This window comes from Solanum verrucosum, unplaced genomic scaffold, assembly GCF_900185275.1.
Source record: "Solanum verrucosum unplaced genomic scaffold, falcon-dt-bn FXZP01000103.1, whole genome shotgun sequence".
In the NCBI taxonomy this organism is placed as follows: Eukaryota; Viridiplantae; Streptophyta; class Magnoliopsida; order Solanales; family Solanaceae; genus Solanum; species Solanum verrucosum.
The window spans coordinates 5,548,152-5,568,178 of NW_026020048.1; the positions used below are offsets into that span (position 1 = coordinate 5,548,152).

General features: G+C 34.2%; 4 protein-coding genes across 4 annotated transcripts; 3 read left to right on the plus strand and 1 right to left on the minus strand.

Moving 5' to 3' along the window:
• The first annotated feature begins 1,146 nt into the window (after positions 1-1,146).
• Positions 1,147-2,873, plus strand: LOC125822084 (NEP1-interacting protein-like 1). The gene is made up of 5 exons (XM_049501450.1): positions 1,147-1,526; positions 1,857-2,035; positions 2,166-2,249; positions 2,328-2,495; positions 2,594-2,873. Exons 1-5 carry the CDS (start codon positions 1,361-1,363, stop codon positions 2,714-2,716), a joined length of 720 nt encoding a protein of 239 aa, XP_049357407.1. The 5' UTR covers positions 1,147-1,360; the 3' UTR covers positions 2,717-2,873.
• Positions 2,874-5,100: 2,227 nt separating this feature from the next.
• LOC125822518 (15-cis-phytoene desaturase, chloroplastic/chromoplastic) lies at positions 5,101-6,689 on the plus strand. Its single transcript, XM_049501920.1, has one exon. It carries the CDS (start codon positions 5,218-5,220, stop codon positions 6,652-6,654), a length of 1,437 nt encoding a protein of 478 aa, XP_049357877.1. The 5' UTR covers positions 5,101-5,217; the 3' UTR covers positions 6,655-6,689.
• An 882-nt stretch (positions 6,690-7,571) lies between these two features.
• Positions 7,572-9,516, plus strand: LOC125822321 (probable serine/threonine-protein kinase PBL22). The gene is made up of 7 exons (XM_049501715.1): positions 7,572-7,717; positions 7,821-8,024; positions 8,100-8,168; positions 8,243-8,311; positions 8,388-8,450; positions 8,534-8,856; positions 8,947-9,516. Exons 1-7 carry the CDS (start codon positions 7,573-7,575, stop codon positions 9,427-9,429), a joined length of 1,356 nt encoding a protein of 451 aa, XP_049357672.1. The 5' UTR covers position 7,572; the 3' UTR covers positions 9,430-9,516.
• Positions 9,517-10,312: 796 nt separating this feature from the next.
• Positions 10,313-13,890, minus strand: LOC125822155 (probable protein phosphatase 2C 60). The gene is made up of 5 exons (XM_049501535.1): positions 13,528-13,890; positions 12,760-13,174; positions 12,223-12,590; positions 11,538-11,774; positions 10,313-10,783 (listed from the first exon to the last, which is right to left on the minus strand). Exons 2-5 carry the CDS (start codon positions 13,076-13,078, stop codon positions 10,535-10,537), a joined length of 1,173 nt encoding a protein of 390 aa, XP_049357492.1. The 5' UTR covers positions 13,079-13,174; positions 13,528-13,890; the 3' UTR covers positions 10,313-10,534.
• Positions 13,891-20,027: the final 6,137 nt, after the last annotated feature.

Genomic DNA, 20,027 nt, shown 5'->3' on the forward strand with positions numbered 1-20,027 from the left:
TCACATAAATGTGCTTGCCTCTGATTTCTACCTTAGATTACTAACTAATCAAAGATTTCAGATTCAATTTCTCAAAATGAAGAAAATCTTATTAGAAAAAGTAAATTTAAATTTAATCAAATTTTTTTATTTAGAAAAAAAATAATCTAACTATATTACATGCATTTTATTGAGTTATGATATAAAATAGGTCTATATTTGTGCTCTGACATGCACATTCGTTGTCCCTCCCCAAAAATATCTCTGCCTAAATCTTTAATAAAATGTAGGGTGATCTATCCACCCTTCACCAAACCACCACTTCCTTTAATACTCTGAAGTCTGATCTGAAAAAAGAAGGGAAATTCAAAAAGAAATTGAGAAGGGGATACATTTGAAGAAAAAATAATGAATTTTGAACTTTTGACTCAATTTTAAAAGTTAGTTTACGGAATGAAAATTGTTTAAGTTAATATAAGAAAATTACTTATTTCTTTTTCATACAATGTGGGAGTACTCTTTAACATTTGCTTCTGTTCAGACTAGATATCTGATACATGAACAATTTAATTTGGGAGTCCACTATTCATCATCAGTAAATATTAATTAAAATTAATTACGCTTTGATATCTTGTAAAAGAAATAAATTTTGAATCTAATTCAAACTCAAAATCAATTCATGAAAGGATAATTATGCAAATTTATATAAGAAAACCACTTACCCCTTTTCATCGAATTTGAATCACTTCTGACACTTTTTATTATTGTAGATGTAAACTATCTACTTAATAACTTCTGAAATGTATGTACATTAAAAAATTATATTGAAAGTGTTTAATAAGAAGAGAAGACTTTATTATGTATTCAATTATTTAATCATAACAAATCCTAATACGAGTATATAACTAAAATTTCCTAATAAATTTAATAGCTTCGTCTACGTAATCAGCCAAAATATCTACCGAGAATTCTATAAAAGACAGCCTGAAATATCACACATAAAAAACTCACGCTAAAGACCAAAAAGAAACTTCACTTTTCTCCGTGCTGCCCTTTGAATTTTTCGCAAAAAAAGCCAAATTTTAATTCAATCATATAATTTTCTCTTTCCTTTTCACTCTCATCTTGATGGAAAAAGTAAGCAAAGTCATAAATGCGAGCTGGTTTTTGTAGGGTAATTGTCAACTTGTCTTAGCAACGAAGATTACTCCTTTACACCTTCTTCATAACTTCTTCTCTTTGGCTACTCCTATATATACATCGCTACTTTCGAAAAAATACATATATATATTTGCTGCTTTCTTGGAGCCCCAAAATCTTTATAGTAATAAGGACAAACCCCAAGATTTTTCTTGAATCAATCGACCAACCAAAAAAAAGAATGGAGTTTTATGCATACCCATCTCGTGCTTTGCCTTCATCATCCTCTGTTTCTAATTTTTCAATCGGAGATTTGGTTGAAAGGGTTAAATATTGTTTTAGCTTTGCCGTATCTACGATCGTCGGCAATGTATTCTCTGCAATTTTCACCTTTTTCTTTGCACTAGGTGGGTATTATTTTTGTATTTCTTATGATTTTTGCCCTAAATTGTGCAATCCCATTTGATGGCGTACAGTTTTGTTCTGGGAAATTTTGTTCTACAATCTCTAATTTGGTTGAATTTTTGCTTTGAGTTGAAATTAGGGTATAAAGAGAATCTGAGAAGGGACAATTTTTGAATTCTTAAGCCTATATCTTCTATTTTTGTGGGTGATTATGTTCCAAATGTTTAGGATGGAATTACTTACTTCAATTTATAAAAAGTTGTTTCCTTTTTCGCTTTTTGGTGATGCTAGCTTTGTGGTAAGCTAATGTAGAATGAATTTGGTTGTTGCAGTGGGAACCTTATTAGGAGCAATGACTGGAGCTTTGATAGGCCAGGAGACAGAAAGTGGATTTGTTAGAGGTGCTGCAGTTGGTGCCATATCTGGTGCTGTTTTCTCTCTTGAAGTCTTTGAATCATCTCTATTACTATGGCACTCTGATGAATCTGGAATTGGATGTCTTCTTTACTTGGTAAGCATTGTTGCTTCTTCTCATTGAGCTGACTAATTATGTAACTTGTATAAAAGGGACAACTTTATGTGAGTTCTATTTCATGATCCATTGACATTCGAATAATAGATACAATTATTGAATTGTGCAGATTGATGTAATCGCGAGCCTATTAAGTGGTAGACTAGTTCGTGAGCGGATTGGTCCTGCAATGCTAAGTGCAGTACAAAGTCAGGTATGTTGCAGCCTAATTGGTTGAATTGTGGAATTCTGCTTGAAACTTCATTTGTAACACTCTCTTATTGTTGGACAGATGGGAGCCATTGATACTGCATACGACGAGTTCCCTAACATTTTCGATGTAGGCGGGGCAAAGGGTTTACCTGGAGATTCTGTTGAAAAGATACCTAAGATTGTAATTACTAATGATAATGATGTGGATGATTCTGGAGAGAGAGTCTCCTGTTCAGTCTGCCTACAGGTAAGACACATTTATACCTTTTGTTTTGCTATTCTATCGTCTGTTATTGAATTACTTAATTGATTCTGAACGCTGTTCTCTGTTTCTATCTTTCCCAGGACTTTCAACGTGGAGAGACTGCTAGATGTTTACCACAATGTCATCACATGTTTCACCTTCCGTGCATCGATACATGGCTCTTGAGACATGGATCTTGTCCATTGTGCAGAAGGGATCTGTAGGTGACTGTACTCTGTAAAATATAACGCGGTTATTTTATTTCCTCATACTTGGCTGTAGGATTTCTCTATTTCTTTGTCCTCGCTTGTACCAATTTTCCTGAAAATATAATGTAAATTAGAGTTGGGCTCCTTTGAGCTTGATCGTTGTAGTTGTTTACCACCATGTATAGAATTTTGAGCAATCTTAGTGTACTCTACTTCCACAAAATAGCACTTTGTATTGGTGTGCCTTTTGTTTTGCAATTGCCTTGTGCAAGATAACGTCTACCTTGATCCTAATTAACATAACAAGACTTTTAAAATTCTCCTCTTAGCCAAGGTGCTTCATTCTTTTGAGCCGAGCTGTCTATTGGAAACAACCTCTCTACCCCATGAAGATAGGGGAAAGGTCTGCCTACATCCTACTCTCCCCAGACCCTACTTGCGGGATTGCACTTGGGTTTGTTGTTGTAGACAAGGTGCTTTCAAGAAAGTACTTGGCCTATGCCTATAATAAATTACTTTGAGGTGCTCTGTATAGCCAACACATTATTTGAGTAATGAAATGAATATACTTGAGAAGTGGCTGAATATACAAGGTATTATTTTTATGTTCATGCACCAACCATTCTGCTGCTGATGTTTCAACTCACACCTCTTGCATATAGTCATACCTAAATTTGGTACTTGCTGTTAAATAATATTATTTTTGTCTATGCTTCTACTAGGCAGGCCTGTAACCAGTAGATGAGATTTTTTTTTGGCCTGCCGGTGCCAATGGTTGAATTTCATCAACAATTGTTAGTTATGCACTTTCCTTGACTTTTGCAACATTATAAATGTTAGTTATAATGTACCTTTACTTGACTTTTGGAACTGCTTTGCATTAGAGGATTGCTGCAAGTTCTCCCTGTTCTTTACACTTTCTTTGTTTTTAGGTAGGATGCTTGACTTAAATCGGTAGGTTGCCTCATTCTATTTGCTTGACAACCCCACAATGTGACACTTGACAACTTGCTCTCACTTCTTGTTTTGCCAATTATTCGAGTCTTGTTACACTCAAGATTGCAAAAGAAACGTTAGATAGGTGAGACGAGAAAATTGCCAAATGAAAGCTTTTATATTTCTCAAGACTTGAATGATTTGCTTGATGAGTTACAAATGAATGAGTCCTTTATGTACCAATCTCAAGGAGCTAATGTGCAGATAATATGTGTACAAATCCTTCATATTTTTACAATATAAAGATGGTTCTCTATGAGCCTAGAGAGTTTCAAGGACTTTCCATAAATCTTTGGTCTTTTAAGTGAAATCTTCATATATACTTCTCTATAACCTTCTCATGAGTACCGGCTTCCTTGCACACATAACCTTCTTGCATGGCAAAAGCAAACTCCAAATGGCGCCTAAGTGGCATGACGATGTGACTAGTTGTCACACCAATTAGGTTCGAAAGCTGGGTATGGTGCGTTTATTAATGTTTGAAAAATTCAAATCAGTATTGTGATTGGCACCACGAGTAATGGTAACATTTTTGTATTGATAGGAAATTCTTGCGTACGGGAAAGTTAAAAAGCAGAAAATTATGAAATGAAAACGTTTTACGCTTGAACAAATGGACCTGAATCTTCCAAGGCTAGTCGGTTTTCTAATATCTGCCCATAAATATTGTTCGTGGGACACCATTTTGAGCCATTTAAATGTATCCAAATCAATAAGGTTTGAGCTGACAAGCCCCAGTAAAACTGATGTAGATTGAAACTTCCAAGTTCAATTTTATGAATTGGAGCAGGTCAAAGAATGCTTGTTCAAAGACACTTGCCACAAAATAAAACGAACAAATGTCAATATATTTCTACATCAAACACGCTTCATTCAATTTTCAAATGGACCAAATAAATATGACGTTGAATTTATGCATATTGAAATATCAACTTTGACCCCTCACTGGGCAATGCAGGCGTTACTTTAATTTTTTTTGACGAGTTTCAACCAAAAAATAAAATATTTTTCCTTCCCAAAAGTGTTTATTTAATAAAACACGTTGAAAGAAAACCTTTTCAATTTTGCTTGTAGCTTGATGGAAAAACAGGTTCAACCAAAAAAAAAAACTGAAACATAGTACAAATTAAATGAAATGAAAAGTTGTTTTTCTCGCTTTCAAGAAATCATTTTCTTCAATTTTCATAATTTTTTACCAATCTAAGTATCAAACACAAAAAAAAAAATTAACTTTTAGAAAAATATTTACGGGAGTTCAATTATTGTTTGTCTAATATGTAACAGTAAGATTAAAGTACAGCAGTACAGGATAATGTTCTAATTTTTACAATTGCGATTAAAAATCGTAGATCATTCTTTTCTTGGGTCACCAAAAATAAATTTTTAAAAGAAGGGTAGAAATAAGGAACTGGATAACTTATCTACGCCTTCCACCACAGAATTCGGCCCCACCAAATGGATAGCATGTAACTAACGAACTCCACATTAGATACTGTCCTTCCCGTTTCGGTTCATCCTAAATGCCGCCGTGTCTCTGCCTTCCCGCCATTCTCCCTCTCCCTTCCCCAACTCTTCTCCTCTCCACGCGCCGCCGCCTCCCACTACTAAAACCGCCGTATGTTTCCTCAAATATATCCATTGACTCAACCTCTCAGCCTAATACCACCGGGGTCATTGTCATCGGCGGCGGTTTGGCTGGCTTAGCAGCTGCCATTCGGCTTCAAGCCGACAACATCCCGTTTCTCCTTCTCGAAGCTTCTGATGCCGTCGGCGGCCGTGTTCGCTCTGATGTAGTTGACGGATATACCCTTGATCGTGGTTTCCAGATTTTCATTACTGGTTACCCTGAAGCCCGAAAAATCCTTGATTACGACTCTTTAGACCTCAGAAAATTCTATTCGGGGGCGCAGGTTTACTATGGTGGTCGTTTCCACACCGTTGCTGATCCTCTCCGGCATTTCGCCGATGCTCTGCAATCTTTAACTAACCCAATTGGTTCAATTGTGGATAAGTTACTTATCGGATTGACTAGATTGAAAGTTTTGACGCAAGGAGATGATGAAATATTGAGTGCTGAAGAAGAACCTACGATGAATTTATTGAAGAAGATCGGTTTTTCTGATGCAATATTGGAAAGGTTCTTTCGACCGTTTTTTGGTGGAATTTTCTTCGATAGAGAGCTTGAAACAACGTCGCGGCTGTTCAATTTCATCTTCAAGTGCCTAGCTCTTGGTGACAACACACTTCCGGCGAAGGGCATTGCCGCCATTCCGGAACAATTGGCGGCAAAATTGCCCTCGAATTCAATATTGTTCAATACACGGGTTGTTTCCATTGATTCAGGATCGGATTCCAGCACAAAAATAAGAGTGACATTACAAAATGGAGAAATGTTGGAAAGTGAATTTGGGGTAATATTGGCAGTTGAAGAGCCTGAAGCTGTCAAGTTATTGGCGGGAGAAAAAACCGGTGAGGTTCGGCAACCGGTTCGGAGCACAGTATGTTTGTATTTTTCAGCTGACCAAGGCAAAGTTCCGGTGCAGGATCCGGTTCTTCTTCTTAACGGGTCGGGTAAAGGAATCGTCAATAACATGTTCTTCGCGACCAATGTGGCTCCCTCTTATGCTCCGGCAGGGAAGGCACTGGTTTCTGTCACGCTTGTGGGGCTTTATGGTGATGTGGCAGATGAGGATTTGGTGGATCGGGTCTTGAAGGAGCTATCGGGTTGGTTTGGGAAGTCGGTAGTTGGGTCATGGAGTTACTTGAGGATGTACAGGATCGGGTTTGCCCAACCGAACCAATTCCCACCCACTAACTTGAAGAAGAACCCGAAAATAAAACCGGGCTTGTACATTTGTGGAGATTATGTGACTAGTGCTACTTTTGATGGAGCTTTAGTTTCTGGGAAAATAGCAGCAGAAACTTTGTTACAAGATAGAGCTCTGATTAATGTATAGCTTAATGTTGGTTGAGTTTTTTCTCAGTTGTGTAAAAGTAGAAGTTTTGAGTGTTCTTGATTTATTTGTATATGGATTCATAAACGTTTCGAGATCATTTTCATGCAATAATTGTGCATTAAATTGTACTATCAAGAAAGAAAACGATATGGTATGACTTGTTCCGTTGTTCCTATGACATAGTATTGGTATGAACTTGCACACAACCGAAAAGAACATAGTTGTTGTACTTGTTCAATTGAATGTACATTCGATCTTTTTGTACTTGAGAATCAAGCTAGGACGAGAGGATGATGATCCTGGTTCTTGAATTCTTAATGTTTACAAATTGTTCGCGACTTAATTGTAAAGCTCTGCAAGGAATTTTATAGACGTAGTATAACCTATTTGATTATGAAGGCATTGTTTGTCTTGTTGCTAATGTAACAAGGGACCTATTGTATGTATCTTTAATACTGCTAATAAGATAAAGCAGACAGTAATGTCTTTCCTAAATACAGTGTCTGATGCTGCCAACAACTATATAATATAATGGAAAACATGACCACCATTTCATTGCAATTAGAAGCATCTCCCTAGTTATATATATCTTTATATAATATGAAATGAATACATCACATTCTCTGGTTTTTACTGTGAAGTCATTTTCATATGAATATTTCTGCATAACTACATGCATATATATATGTTTTCATGTCCTCTTTGGCCATATGTGCCGCTTGGACAGAAGGATAACTGACCAAGTCTGGGAAAGACAACAAATGAATAGCAAGCCGGCAGAGATGCTAAATCCTTTTGAACAAGTATTTCAGACCTACCTATTCTTGCTTTAGCTCACTTAGTAAAGCAGTTGAATGCAAAGAAAAATTAAGGCATGGAAGGCATAGCAGAATAGATGTGGGATAAACTTAAACAAAAATGAGTAGAGGTTTCTTTCAAAGTCAGCAACACATATGGGGAGGAGTATCAGCTGGAATTTTGATACTATTTTTTGGTTGTTCAATTTTTTACTGCTTCAAGAGAAAGCTTTTTGCATGCTTTAGGTTACCGGAGAACCAAAAAGGTTAGTGAATCTTCAAGGGATACTATTTCTTCGTCATGGAACATTGAAAAACTATTTCTTGTCCTGAATTTTTGCTTTACTGACATTTTCTGGGTGTAATTAGGAACTCTAAAAGCTGAACAACTGATGTTGAAGCCCTTCCAGTTGGAACAATTGCAGAAGGCAACTAATAATTTCAGTCAAGAGTGTCTGGTTGGTTCTGGTGCATTTGGAAATGTCTATCGAGGGACATTTGATGAGGAGGGAACACTAGCTATAAAGAAGGCGCATACTGAATCATACACAAGTACTGAAGAGTTTGAAAATGGTAATCAAGCATACCTCTTTCTGTTTAGACGCCTGAGATTTTGCAGTAATTGATACAACTGCTATCTGCATACAGAGATCAGGTTGGTCTCGAAAGTGAAGCACAAAAATCTCGTTAGCTTGGTGGGATTCTGCCAAGGAGCTGGTAAATTCATCATGCTTTATTAATATTACAGTCAAAGATTATAAGGTTCATCATGTTGTTTTATGCATCAACAGGTCCAAAGGGAGCAAAAATTCTGGTGTATGAGTATGTTCCAAACGGTTCTCTGTTAGACTACATCATGGGTAAAGTTCCAACTCCAGAGTCATGATTTCTTGCTTAGTTCTGAAGCTTAACATTTTGTGGAAATGCTTATTGTAGGGAGGGGCGGAAGGAGCTTAACATGGAGGCAGAGAGTGACGATAGCTATTGGAGCTGCTAAAGGTAATTTTTCAGTGTGTTATGTGGTTGATCAATAGAAGATGAGAGGACTAAGTTTTGACACGCGCTAATACTTGCTATCCCAGGGATAGCTCATCTGCATGAAGGAATCAGACCAAGTATAATTCACCGGGACATAAAACCAAGCAATATCTTAGTAGGAGAAAATTTTGAAGTCAAGGTCTCAGATTTTGGGCTAGTGAAATCAGGTCCTATTGGGGATCAATCACATGTTAGCAGTCAGATAAAGGGGACACCAGGGTACCTTGACCCTGCCTACTGTACGTCTCTCCAGTTGACTCCGTTTACTGATGTCTACAGCTATGGTGTAATACTACTGCAGCTTGTTGCAGCTAGACCTGTAGTCGAGAAAACTAGAGGTCATCCTAATTATCACATTATAGATTGGGTAATAGTTGCAATGTACAAAACATTCTAAGGTGTCTGCCTCGCACAATTTCAGCTTCTCAACTAATTTCCTGCATTGTTTGTTATGCAGGCAAGACCTAGCTTAGAACGAGGAAGCATCGATGAAATAATAGATGCTAATCTCTTAATGGAGGAATGCAACATGGAAATGATGCTGAAGATGGGACAACTAGGACTGAAATGTGTGGTCAAAGTCCCCAAAGAAAGGCCTACCATGACTCAAGTGTGGCAAGAACTGGAGACTGCCTTCTTTTCTACAGAAAATATCATAGATAAACAACCTTCAAATGGTTCCTTCAAATTGTCAAACCGATCACTCGTAAGGGGAAGCCATAGAATGAAACAACTTGATTATTCTCAAAGCTCAGTTAGCATAGACGGCATTAGATTGCAGAAATTTTACATGGACATAGATGGCCTATCCTTTGGGAGTGCAAAGTTGAGATGCTTAGATACCTGTAGTATAAGCTTTGAAGATGACTCATTTGAACTGACAGGAACTTCCGAGGAAACAAGCACAAGTGGAAACGAAGAGCATAGGCTTAACATATAATATCAGTTAAAGTTTGATTAATGTAAGTCGGCAAAGAACATATTTTAGGTTCTCTCTATTGGGAGTTTCTCCATTCTCAAGCCTCAAACCCGAGACCTTTGGTTAAAAGGTTTATAAAAACGGTACCTACCTTCTTTGTATTGGCAGAATAGTAGAAAAGGAAGGGATCATACTTTGATATTTGATTGAGTTTCATTGTCATATAAATCTTATTTATCCCATCTTACTAGAACTTAGTCATTACACTGCAATCAGCAGGCTACTGTAACATGTGCCTTACTCACATTGTTGGTCTCAAGCTCGGGTAGCAGTGAGTTGATAGTTAGCATAAAACTAGTTATCACAACTTATTCCAGTTAGCAATAATCAGGAAATAGCATCTTAAATCATGAAATATCAAAATTAACAAGTGTATCAAATAGACAAAAATAGATGATTTGATGACCTGTGAATTCAGAGAAATGTTCAGAAGTACAGAGAAATGGTCAATTTTCAGCTGTCCCCCACATACTACTGTTGGTCAATCAAACCAATAATGCCAATAACGTACATGGTCCATTATTCACTGCTGCTTCTGGAAGATGCTAGCAAGCACTGGTGTTATTGGGGTACTGTCAAATATAAACTTATCAGCGAATTCCTGACGGCTGAATATTAGGAGCCAAGAATTCGAGATATTAGACAAATAAAATCCTCGAAAAATCAACGTCCATCCATGGCCAATGGTAACCGAACTAGAAAACAGTGTCTGAAATCAACAGTCAAGAATCCATTTCCAGGAAAAACTGTCGTTAGTGGGTTCAAAATGAGAGGTGTTCATTTACATTTACCACAGAAAAGTGAGCAAGTAAAATTGATAGAATATAAGCAGAGAAGTTCATCCTCAAGAAAGAAAATTTGATCTTCTTGCCTACTAATAAAGTTAATAAAGACGTCTGTTCCAAGTTAAACGTTACATTGAACATCAAAAACATTACATTGCACAACAAAAGAATAAATTAGTGCCGCACTTTCTGTTATTTCTCTTTAATCTACTTGTCATAAGAAGTTTCAGAAAGGATACAGCAAAGTATACAACACAGTGAAAAGGTCAAGCAGTACCAAGTTATGTGGGAGTGGGAGCCAGACTTTTCGCTGGGAAGTTCATACCACCTCCTCTCAGAGATACAGAGGGCCCTCTAAGTGAGCTGGCTCTGCTCACAAGATTTGAATCAAGAAACACGACTATGACTGAGATATCATCATGAAAATGCCTCCTCACACCACGATCAATCTTCTTCAGATCAGAATATCTCATCTCCCTTTTCTTTGCCGCTTCTTGCAGTGCAGCTTTTACAAGCCGCCGAGCACTTCCCTGAAGAATGGAATATAGAAAATGTAATTACTTTCCTAATAAGTACAACATTGAAATCCATCAACATTCAGATGAACATCAACCATATTCATGCTGGCAACAAACGGAACAACATACACAAAAGGGAATTTGACAGGGAAGTATAAGCCCTTTGCACTGCCATTCAAGCATCCGCACAATGAACTTAGAAGTTTCTTATCTCCATTTTTCATTACTCACAAAGTAATTGTCGTTTGTTAATCTGATAGCTTATGTTAAGGATCTGTGCTTCTAACAGTTCTTTATTGCCTTTTGCAGCTGTCAGTTTTTTGTTTCTTAATTTGAGTGCAAGAGTCCCCACAAAGAAAAACTAATGTTTTCATCAAGGACATGGAACATTTTTAACGCATTGTGCTTTATACAAGCAATATAATAAGTGACTACAAGATGTTATTACTGAAATAATCTGCTCTCTAAATCAGCACACTATTAAGTGAATACCATGTAACATGATGTATTTTTTAGATGCAATGCAACTGTGTATCACCAAAAGGGGGGGAGTACATTATAATTAAAGCTTTCAGTGCAATAATGCGGTGATTAGCAAAGAAAGAACTACCAGGCCACGTGGTTTCAGTTTGTAATGTGCTTAAAATATAGACAGGCACTGCCTAAGGAAAATCAGACCAACTTTCAATCCATGACATTATATAAATAATTTTAAGAAATTAAAAGAAGAATAAGATATTTTATGCTTTCAAGTGAAGGATCATACTTTGCGAGAGCTATTTTGGACAATATCAACGGCCTCTTGATTGCTAAGATGTTCCCAAAGACCGTCAGAAGCAAGGATGAGAAATTGATCATGTGGCTGGAGTTCATGCACTGAAACCGCTGGATCCGCACTCAATATGGGCCTTGTAAAAGGTTCTCGCAAACGAAATTTTGCATACAATGGCTCTTTATTGTACTCAGCATTTTTGAGATATAAATCACCAATAGATCTCGAAATCTGACAGATTAATATACAAAAGATTAAAAACATTCTCAAAACAGTAAATACATGTTCTGCGAGGTAAAGAAACAAATTAATTAGAAAAAAAGGAATCCAGGTAAAGCACATAATGCAGGATAAAAACCTAGCCATGCGGTTAGATACAATTGGAAGTTTAATACTCCATCCATCCCTCATTAAGAAAACCAAAACAGAAGGATAAGGTATTTGGGGTATCAAAAAGACAGACAACTGGGGAAACAATCACAGGCTTTTAATTCACTTCAGCTTCAAGGAGTGTAAAAAACTAAGACAAAAGCCAGTATACACTTGGCAACCTGCAAATGAATGAGAATAGAATACGAGTGCAATAATGATTTTTGCATTTAACTAAGAGGCAAGATGAGACCACACACTAGCAAACTAGAGTCTAGAGCACGCCTTGTTACCATTCTCAAAAACATACCTGTATCAGACCCTTTACACGCCATACATTATGCTTCAAAACGACTATCTGTGGGTCATCCGGATGCATAGAATGCAATTCCTGTCTGACAGACTCAATACTTGCATTATGCTCAGCTGAAAGCTGAAGGGCTAGAACCTCTCCTGTAGCCCTGACAAGTCTCCCCAAAACAGCCCGGGAATCACCAAGGTTGGCAACATAAAGGGTCCCATCACAGATCACCCCAACCAGACAGCATGCTCCAACAGAAGCCATCTGAGGTTTCGTTAGCCACTGCTGAGCAACTAGAGAAATGAATCCCTCCTCTGTTGCTTGAAACGCTTTTCGTATTACATCTACAGACATGGAATTTTGTTCAGCTGCAAACCCTGCAATATTTAAGTTGCAGTATAATCAAGATCAAGCTATCAAACTACTAATTCTACAAACACTATCCGGCAAGCTGCCCTGTATTACTACCAATCAACTTATGCAACTTAATACTTGGCAGTTGGCAGATTAGCAGTTTAGTGAAAAAAAAAAATCCAATATGCTTACTCTTGAGATTCTGAAAGAGGTGATCATTGATATACCGCGATGTTTCAGGCCCACCATGACCATCATATACCCCAACAAACGTTCCATATGGGCCAGAATCAAGCAAGCTCAAAGAACCCGACTCAATCTGGCTTTGATCCTCCAGCAAATTGTTGGCCTGAACAACTGCCATAGAGAACTCACCAAGTAAGTGTTGTCCACTGTCCTTATACCAAAAAAGTCCATCTTGCCGTCCAGCTGAATCTGTACCACTATGTACATAACGATCCGCCGATGACCGGCAACATGCCTTCAAGAAATTTATCAACCTTGATAGCATCCCTCATTTCACCTTTGATTACCACCAATTCCTCAACATCCAAACGGATGCAGCAGCTCCCCAAAACTAAAAACTTTCACCACTACTCCCTTTGTTCTGCAAATTGGAAACAACCATACAACAAGAGATTCAACTGGATAATAACTTCACCAAGATTTAAACAAGACAGTATGCTTAAACAAATCCCATAATCCCAATTTCAACAGCAAGAACAAAATCTCCCAAGATTTGAAAACAACTTGGGGCAAAAAGCAGAGTCAAACTAACCCATTACCGTCCAAAACAAAAAGGGGTCAATTTAAAGATTGTAAAAAACAAAACCCAGTGAAACCATAAGTGCAAAATGAACAAAAAAAACAGTAAAAACTCACAGAGAACATAAAAACCATACCAAGTTCACATCTTTAACAATTTCTCTCCTACATAAAGAAGAAAAACAGAAGACTCACAGTTGTGTTTAGGCCTTAAATGGTATAATTTCCGGTCAATTACTGAACCACATAGTGTGAAAATGACAATAAAACGTAGCCAATAAACGTTAGATCTACAGATCCATTAAAGATCAATCAGAGTTTATGCGAATATACGGTTAAAGAATATGAAATACAGAGAAAAGATTAAGTCTTTTTCCTGTTTTGTTGGTTTCTTTTTCAGTTTTTGTTTTTCCTTTTTCTCTCTGTATATATTTGTTTTTCAGTTGAATGTGTGTGGGAGATGAGAATGGAAAGGAAGATGAAGAAGCTAAAAGAAGAAGAAAAGGTAGCTTTTTTTATTTTTATTTTTTTTCCTCTTTTTTCTGAATCAGTGCTATTGAACCACTGAAGAGAAAGTCCTTTTTTTTTTTTAAATAATTTCGTAGTATTTTGAGTTTTTTTTTTAAAAAAAAACAAATAATTATCTTGGCAGATTAAAAAAACAAAGAACCATCAAAATCGATGGCTGAAAACCAGCGATGCAAATGGGTTGCCAATGGCCATGGGTCCACCTTATAAGCTACTAGAATTTTTTTTATCTATATATCTCATTAAAATGAAAATCAGTTATACGCAGTGGCGGAGCCAGAAAATTTAATAAAGGGGTTCAAAATCTAAAAAGTAAGCACACGAACTAGTGGAAGGGGGTTCGACATCTATTATACATACCTAAAAAATAATTTTAACCATATAAAAATAGTAATATTTTTCGCCGAGGGGGGTCGGATGACCCCCCTCATTACATGCTGCCTCCGCCACTGGTTATACGTAATTTATGAAGCTTCAAATACAAAGCAAGTGGACTACTTTTAATTTATAAAGAAACTTTTTCTTATAAAAGTTTGATATTATTTGGCTAATGATACTTTCTAACCAAGTTTAGTCGGCCAACATCCATATTTAACTTAATGAATTTGATTTGTTATCTTTTTGGTTAAGCACGTGCCCTTCATGTAGTAGCTAGTATAAATGGTACGTAATATATATGAACTATCAGTGGCGGTTTCAAAATCTGAAAAGTAAACACACGAACTAGTGGAAAGGGGTTCAACATCTATTATACATACCTAAAAAATAATTTTAACCATGTATAAATAGTAATATTTTTCGCCGAGGGGGGTCGGATGACCCCCCTCATTACATGCTGCCTCCGCCACTGTGAACTATAATGGAGAAAATGGTCAAATAACCCCTAACATATTAGTCAATTTTCAACTACACACCAATACTTTACAGGGTCCTATTACCCTCTGGACCTTTTATTTTTTATATTTAATAGCCCTTAAACACTAACATGTCCAAGAAAGTGAATACACTTTCCTTAGACGTGTAGATACTTATCTAAAGCATATAATCTGCATTTTAAATCCACGTGTAAGATGAAATCAGCCTAAAATTAAGGCTGCCAGCAATAGCTTGCATTTTTTTGCCATTTTCTCGAAAAAATCTTCTTTCTTCTTCCTCTTTTCTGCCATTTTCAAAGCTTGAGTTTTATCATCTTCCATTTCAAAGCTTCCAATGGTATCTTCCATTTGAAAGGCTGATGTTGTGGGGTTCGTAATCCTCTCTAATGCTCTCCAATTTCAAATTTAATGTTCGAAATTTTTCTCGCCTATCAAAATTATAAAAATTTTGGATACCGAGATTCATCGATAAGGTTTAAAATTTCTTCTCCTTGTCGATGTCCATAATATAAGTTTTTTCTCCCTCTTCAACTCATAAACTCCATCACTAGATCTGTCCCTCAAGATTTAAAAATTGTCAATTTTTACTCACTTGGGTCACTATAACTATGTGTTCTTCTGCTAATAGAATAAGCTAAGCAAAAATGAATGTTTGAAAAATTAATTCTTGAAATGGTAAAAAGTGAAGTACTAAGAAAAATCATTTCAAGATGTACAAAAATTACTTGTCATTGGAGTTGTATAAAAAAGATTGATACACAATTGAATCATACATATTATTGGTTAGTTTGAAATTAGAAATTTCATTCTAACTTAAAAGAGAAAAGTAAATGAAGTGGGCTCACTAGATCTGAAATATGAAGAAAAATAAAAGTGATAGAAGTGGGCCCCGCCCGCGCGTGTATACAAACATGTGTATATCTCTAGTTAATGACAAAAGATCAGCGTTTAAGGGTTATAAAATATCAAAAATAAAAACTTCAGGAGGTAATAGAACCACCGTAAAGTATTAGTGTGTAGTTGAAAATTGACTAATAAGCTAAGGGGGGGTCATTTGACCATTTTCTCAACTATAATAGGGAGAAAATTTTGTTGTTTAATGAAAAAATAATTAAGTCTAGGGTGTTCAAAATCGAATCATAACCAATAAGTCGATCATAAAATTAGTTTATTGATATTAGATTATCGGATAAACGATTGGGGAATGAATTAAAATTTTAAAATTAACGATTTTTTGATATGGAGTGGATTATTCAATTTCCTTATCGAATAAACCGTTAATCCATTAAAAGTTAGTATATGTATACATTTATTCTAGATATATCACCCTCATTTAATATTTTGTATACCATAATATATAAAAATAATTATATATTTTTTCCTTTCTAGTACTCAGTAGTCAGTACTACTATTTTTTTTTTCTCCCGGGCGCCGGGCGGAACTTATAATTAAGTAATACTTTGGAATACATGATTAGTATTTTTTATTTTTTACCACCATTAACAAAACAAAACTAAAGAAGTATTATGCTCTAAATATTCGAACATGATGAGTAGCTAGCTAATTAATAGAGCTTATCATAATAAACGTAATCATAGCATACAATGAAATTAAATAACGATGTTAAGTTCAAGATTAGCAAAACTATAACATATTATTTTCGAGGTGTTTTCTATAACTATTTTATTTTTTGGGAAATGCTAAATGGCCAGAAAATTAAAAAAACTATAATATTTTTTTTATTTTAAAATAAACTGATATTTTTTTCATTTTTTAGTTAAAAGATATTAAAGTTAAAATGGTAAAAATGTTTAAAAGGGTAAAATAACATAGATAAAATCTCATTCTGGCCAAAAAAAATTTTACTTATTTTTTACGGATATTTTAAATAATCATTATTATCATTTATAAGAACAATTAAAATGAAAAAAAAATCTTATATATAATAAATAATTTGAGATAATTTTTTTTAAAAATAACGAAAAATCACAATTTGAGATGGGGGTGTCACTGAATTTTGAACCAACACAAATGAGAACATAAGGTAAGAAATTACATCATTAAATTTATGTGTTGTTCCTCTTGTCCTCAAAGCTCCAGCTAGCTGAAGTTCATCAAATTCAAGAATTTTTTTAGGTAATCTCATGCAATTAGAATTATACTTGGGTTATGTGTGTATGTGTATATTATATGTGTGTACATGCTCTTATTTGATTATGTTTCAATACTAAAAGATTGTTTAATAGTCGTGCTATCTCAATTCTTCTAATAAAAAAATATTTTAAAAAGAACTTGTTGAATTTGCCATCACATGAGCCATCACGTTTATTTTGTGGACACATAAACAACAATCTCAAAATTATCTAATTAATTACTTATTTCGTCTATTTTTATTTGTTCATAGTTAACTTGACACACTCCTTAGATATATTTATACTTTTATTATAAAAAAAAATGAAAGAAAATAAAGGTGAATGAAAAAGAGGTATACTTCTTATGAGGGGTAAAATTTCTCGAATCAAGTGGTAAAATATATTCTCGATTTCCTTATAGAAAAAAAATGATGAAAACTTTCACAATTTTTGTGCTAAACCTCTAATACATCCAAATTTCTCGAATCAGAGTGCTAAAATATGTTGGTGTAATATACCACAAATATAATAAATTATAGTTGAAATAAAATGAACAAAAATGACTAAATAAATCTTTAGGCTTAGGCGCGGATATCTCACTCTCTTTAAGGAAATTCAAGTCCACTGCGGCATAATCTACATCAATCCAGCAGTAATACTCTTGACTTGTCCCTTTCAGCATACAATTAGCCCAACAACATCGTACAACTCCGGATTAGTTGAAGAGTCCAAAGCTCCACAAAAGACACCTTCCTTCAACATATAATAATTATTTTTTATATAGTTGAAGATTTAGAATATTTTTCTTTGTCTCAACTCTCTCTTTCACTCACTAATCTCAATATAAACTTCTCATATTTTCTTACATTATTTATCTTTTCCCCAATACAAAATAAGACCATCACTATTGATAGGTGAGGAATTCCTCCTTACTATGAATAAGAAGATAATGGGTAGTAAATTAATGGTAGATCATGACAATAGTGGTTACAAGAGTTACACCACAATAATGATCACATTCTTGTCAACTTATACCCACTAACATATGCACTTAATATTTTTATTTTAATATTAAAATGCATAAACACCAACAAAAAATATTCTCTATTTTCTTTTAGAAAAAAAATGATGATTTTTTTTTACAATTTTTGTGTAAAAAGATTATAATTATAAAAATGCAAATATCCAAAAAAATCATACAAAATTTTATAAAATAAAAGTTAAAAACTTATAATTATAAAAATGATTAAATTAATTATAAAATGCATAGATCTCGATCATAACTACAAAATAATGAAAGTAAGTATTCAAATTAAACAATGCTTAAACTTGATGATATATCAATTTCTAAACATCCTAAAAAATGTTGACCTTTTTGTTAACTTTTCAAATCAAATCTGACAAATCTACAAACCAAAATAATATGAAAGCAAAAACATGTCAATCTAGAAATGAGAAAAGAATAATTTTTTAGAATAATATAATATCATACGATGATTACAAAATATGTTCAAAGTTCTAACATTTAAAGGAAAGAAATAGAGAATTCACTTCATTATTACTTTTACCGAGAGAGAAAATAATTGTCAACAAATAAATAAAAGGGTAATAAAAATAATGGAGATTGTCAAGCAATCACGAAAAAAGATATGAACTTGGTAAGAATATTTTTGTCCAAAAATAAAGAGGGTAAAACAATTGTGTTATTGGATGATGAACATGATGTGGAAGAGATTAAATTATTTAAAATATTAGTATAATTTAGTGTAAGAGCAAAACGGTAATCCAATTTTGTATTTTAGAGCTTCCTACTTTTAATAATACTAGTATTTGAGACCATGTGTTACGTACACGCTTATCCAAGACAATAATCTATTCATCACATCTTCCACACAATCAAATACATTCATGTTGAAAGTAGACATCCTAACTATCCATTGGGGATGTTGATCTCTATTATATTACCGACGAAGAGACCCACAAATATTGTGGAAGAAAAACCATTACTATATGATAAATGTTTGTTCATTTTGCTTAGAAATCTACTTGCAGAATAAAAATAGATCAACAATAAAATAACTACAAACTATTGTAATTGATCAAGAAAAATAGATAGAGAACTTTCACATATGTAAGAGATATTAGGCAAGATGAAACATCAGTCATCTCGATTTTTCTCTTCAAGGAAAATAACAAAACATTTTTTTTTATAATGGGAGATGATGTACTTTTTTCTTTTAATTGAGTCTTAAATAGGAGAAAAATAATTAATTAATTTGGAGAATTGTAACTTAAACTTTATGTAAGAATTTAAAGGAATTAATGAAAGAAAATGAATGAGGAAAAATAAAGTCTAAAACATGTTTTTACATATTTCACCAATAGCTAGAGACATAGTAGATGGATGAATATGGTCAATATATTGAATTAGTGTATCAAATTATTAAGTAACTCCTCAAATTCTTTAGAATTTCTTTCAAAGGGTTTTATAATCAATAAAAACTTTATAAGGTTATTTTTGTAATCTATTCTTTTTATTTTGTTGCTTCCTACTTTTACACATAGTAATTCCGAATAAACGATTTCGTCGTAGATACGATTTGGGGAATTAGACGTCATTGAGGAGTTCACACTGTCCAAATAAGAGGTGAGTAGACATTGAAATTTCATAGTATCAATTCTCATGATATGCATGTTTTTGAGCCTGATTATAATGTTATTCATTATGTAAAAATAAAAAAAATTATAATAAATAATTTTATAGCTAAATAGAAAAATATGTTGTTCTAGCGATATATTATTACAAATTCGTGTTAGCTAATTTCAACCCTTTTATAGCGGCCACTAGAATAAACCATAAAGTTATTTACTCAAAGAGAATAATATGTATAAAGAATTTGAATCATGATAATTAATAAAAAAAATAAAACCAAGATGATGTAATATATTTTTTAATATTATCAATATATTTAAATATTTCCTTCGTCTTAAAATAAGTACTATCATTTTAGATTTTTTTTCTTTATCTCAAATCATACGTATAAAACTCCTCTTACTTTCGATGTACGTATAATAAGTAGGTTCTTTTACCAAAATAATTAATCAGAATTAATGCACGTTGACTTTTCTCAAGTTTATCACTTCTTGCAAAGAAAAACAT

What these genes read in the sequence shown, in the direction of transcription:
- LOC125822155 (XM_049501535.1), bottom strand. Translation starts at nt 13,078, where the DNA reads ATGCTATCAAGGTTGATAAATTTCTTGAAGGCATGTTGCCGGTCATCG. An exon ending in CCTCTTTCAGAATCTCAAGA is followed by an intron (nt 12,591 to 12,759) that starts GTAAGCATATTG and finishes TAAATATTGCAG; the next exon opens with GGTTTGCAGCTGAACAAAAT. An exon ending in TCCAAAATAGCTCTCGCAAA is followed by an intron (nt 10,784 to 11,537) that starts GTATGATCCTTC and finishes TCCATTCTTCAG; the next exon opens with GGAAGTGCTCGGCGGCTTGT.
- LOC125822518 (XM_049501920.1), top strand. Translation starts at nt 5,218, where the DNA reads ATGCCGCCGTGTCTCTGCCTTCCCGCCATTCTCCCTCTCCCTTCCCCA.
- LOC125822321 (XM_049501715.1), top strand. Translation starts at nt 7,573, where the DNA reads ATGAGTAGAGGTTTCTTTCAAAGTCAGCAACACATATGGGGAGGAGTA. An exon ending in AGCTATTGGAGCTGCTAAAG is followed by an intron (nt 8,451 to 8,533) that starts GTAATTTTTCAG and finishes TTGCTATCCCAG; the next exon opens with GGATAGCTCATCTGCATGAA. An exon ending in ATTATCACATTATAGATTGG is followed by an intron (nt 8,857 to 8,946) that starts GTAATAGTTGCA and finishes TTTGTTATGCAG; the next exon opens with GCAAGACCTAGCTTAGAACG.
- LOC125822084 (XM_049501450.1), top strand. Translation starts at nt 1,361, where the DNA reads ATGGAGTTTTATGCATACCCATCTCGTGCTTTGCCTTCATCATCCTCT. An exon ending in TAAGTGCAGTACAAAGTCAG is followed by an intron (nt 2,250 to 2,327) that starts GTATGTTGCAGC and finishes ATTGTTGGACAG; the next exon opens with ATGGGAGCCATTGATACTGC. An exon ending in CCTGTTCAGTCTGCCTACAG is followed by an intron (nt 2,496 to 2,593) that starts GTAAGACACATT and finishes TATCTTTCCCAG; the next exon opens with GACTTTCAACGTGGAGAGAC.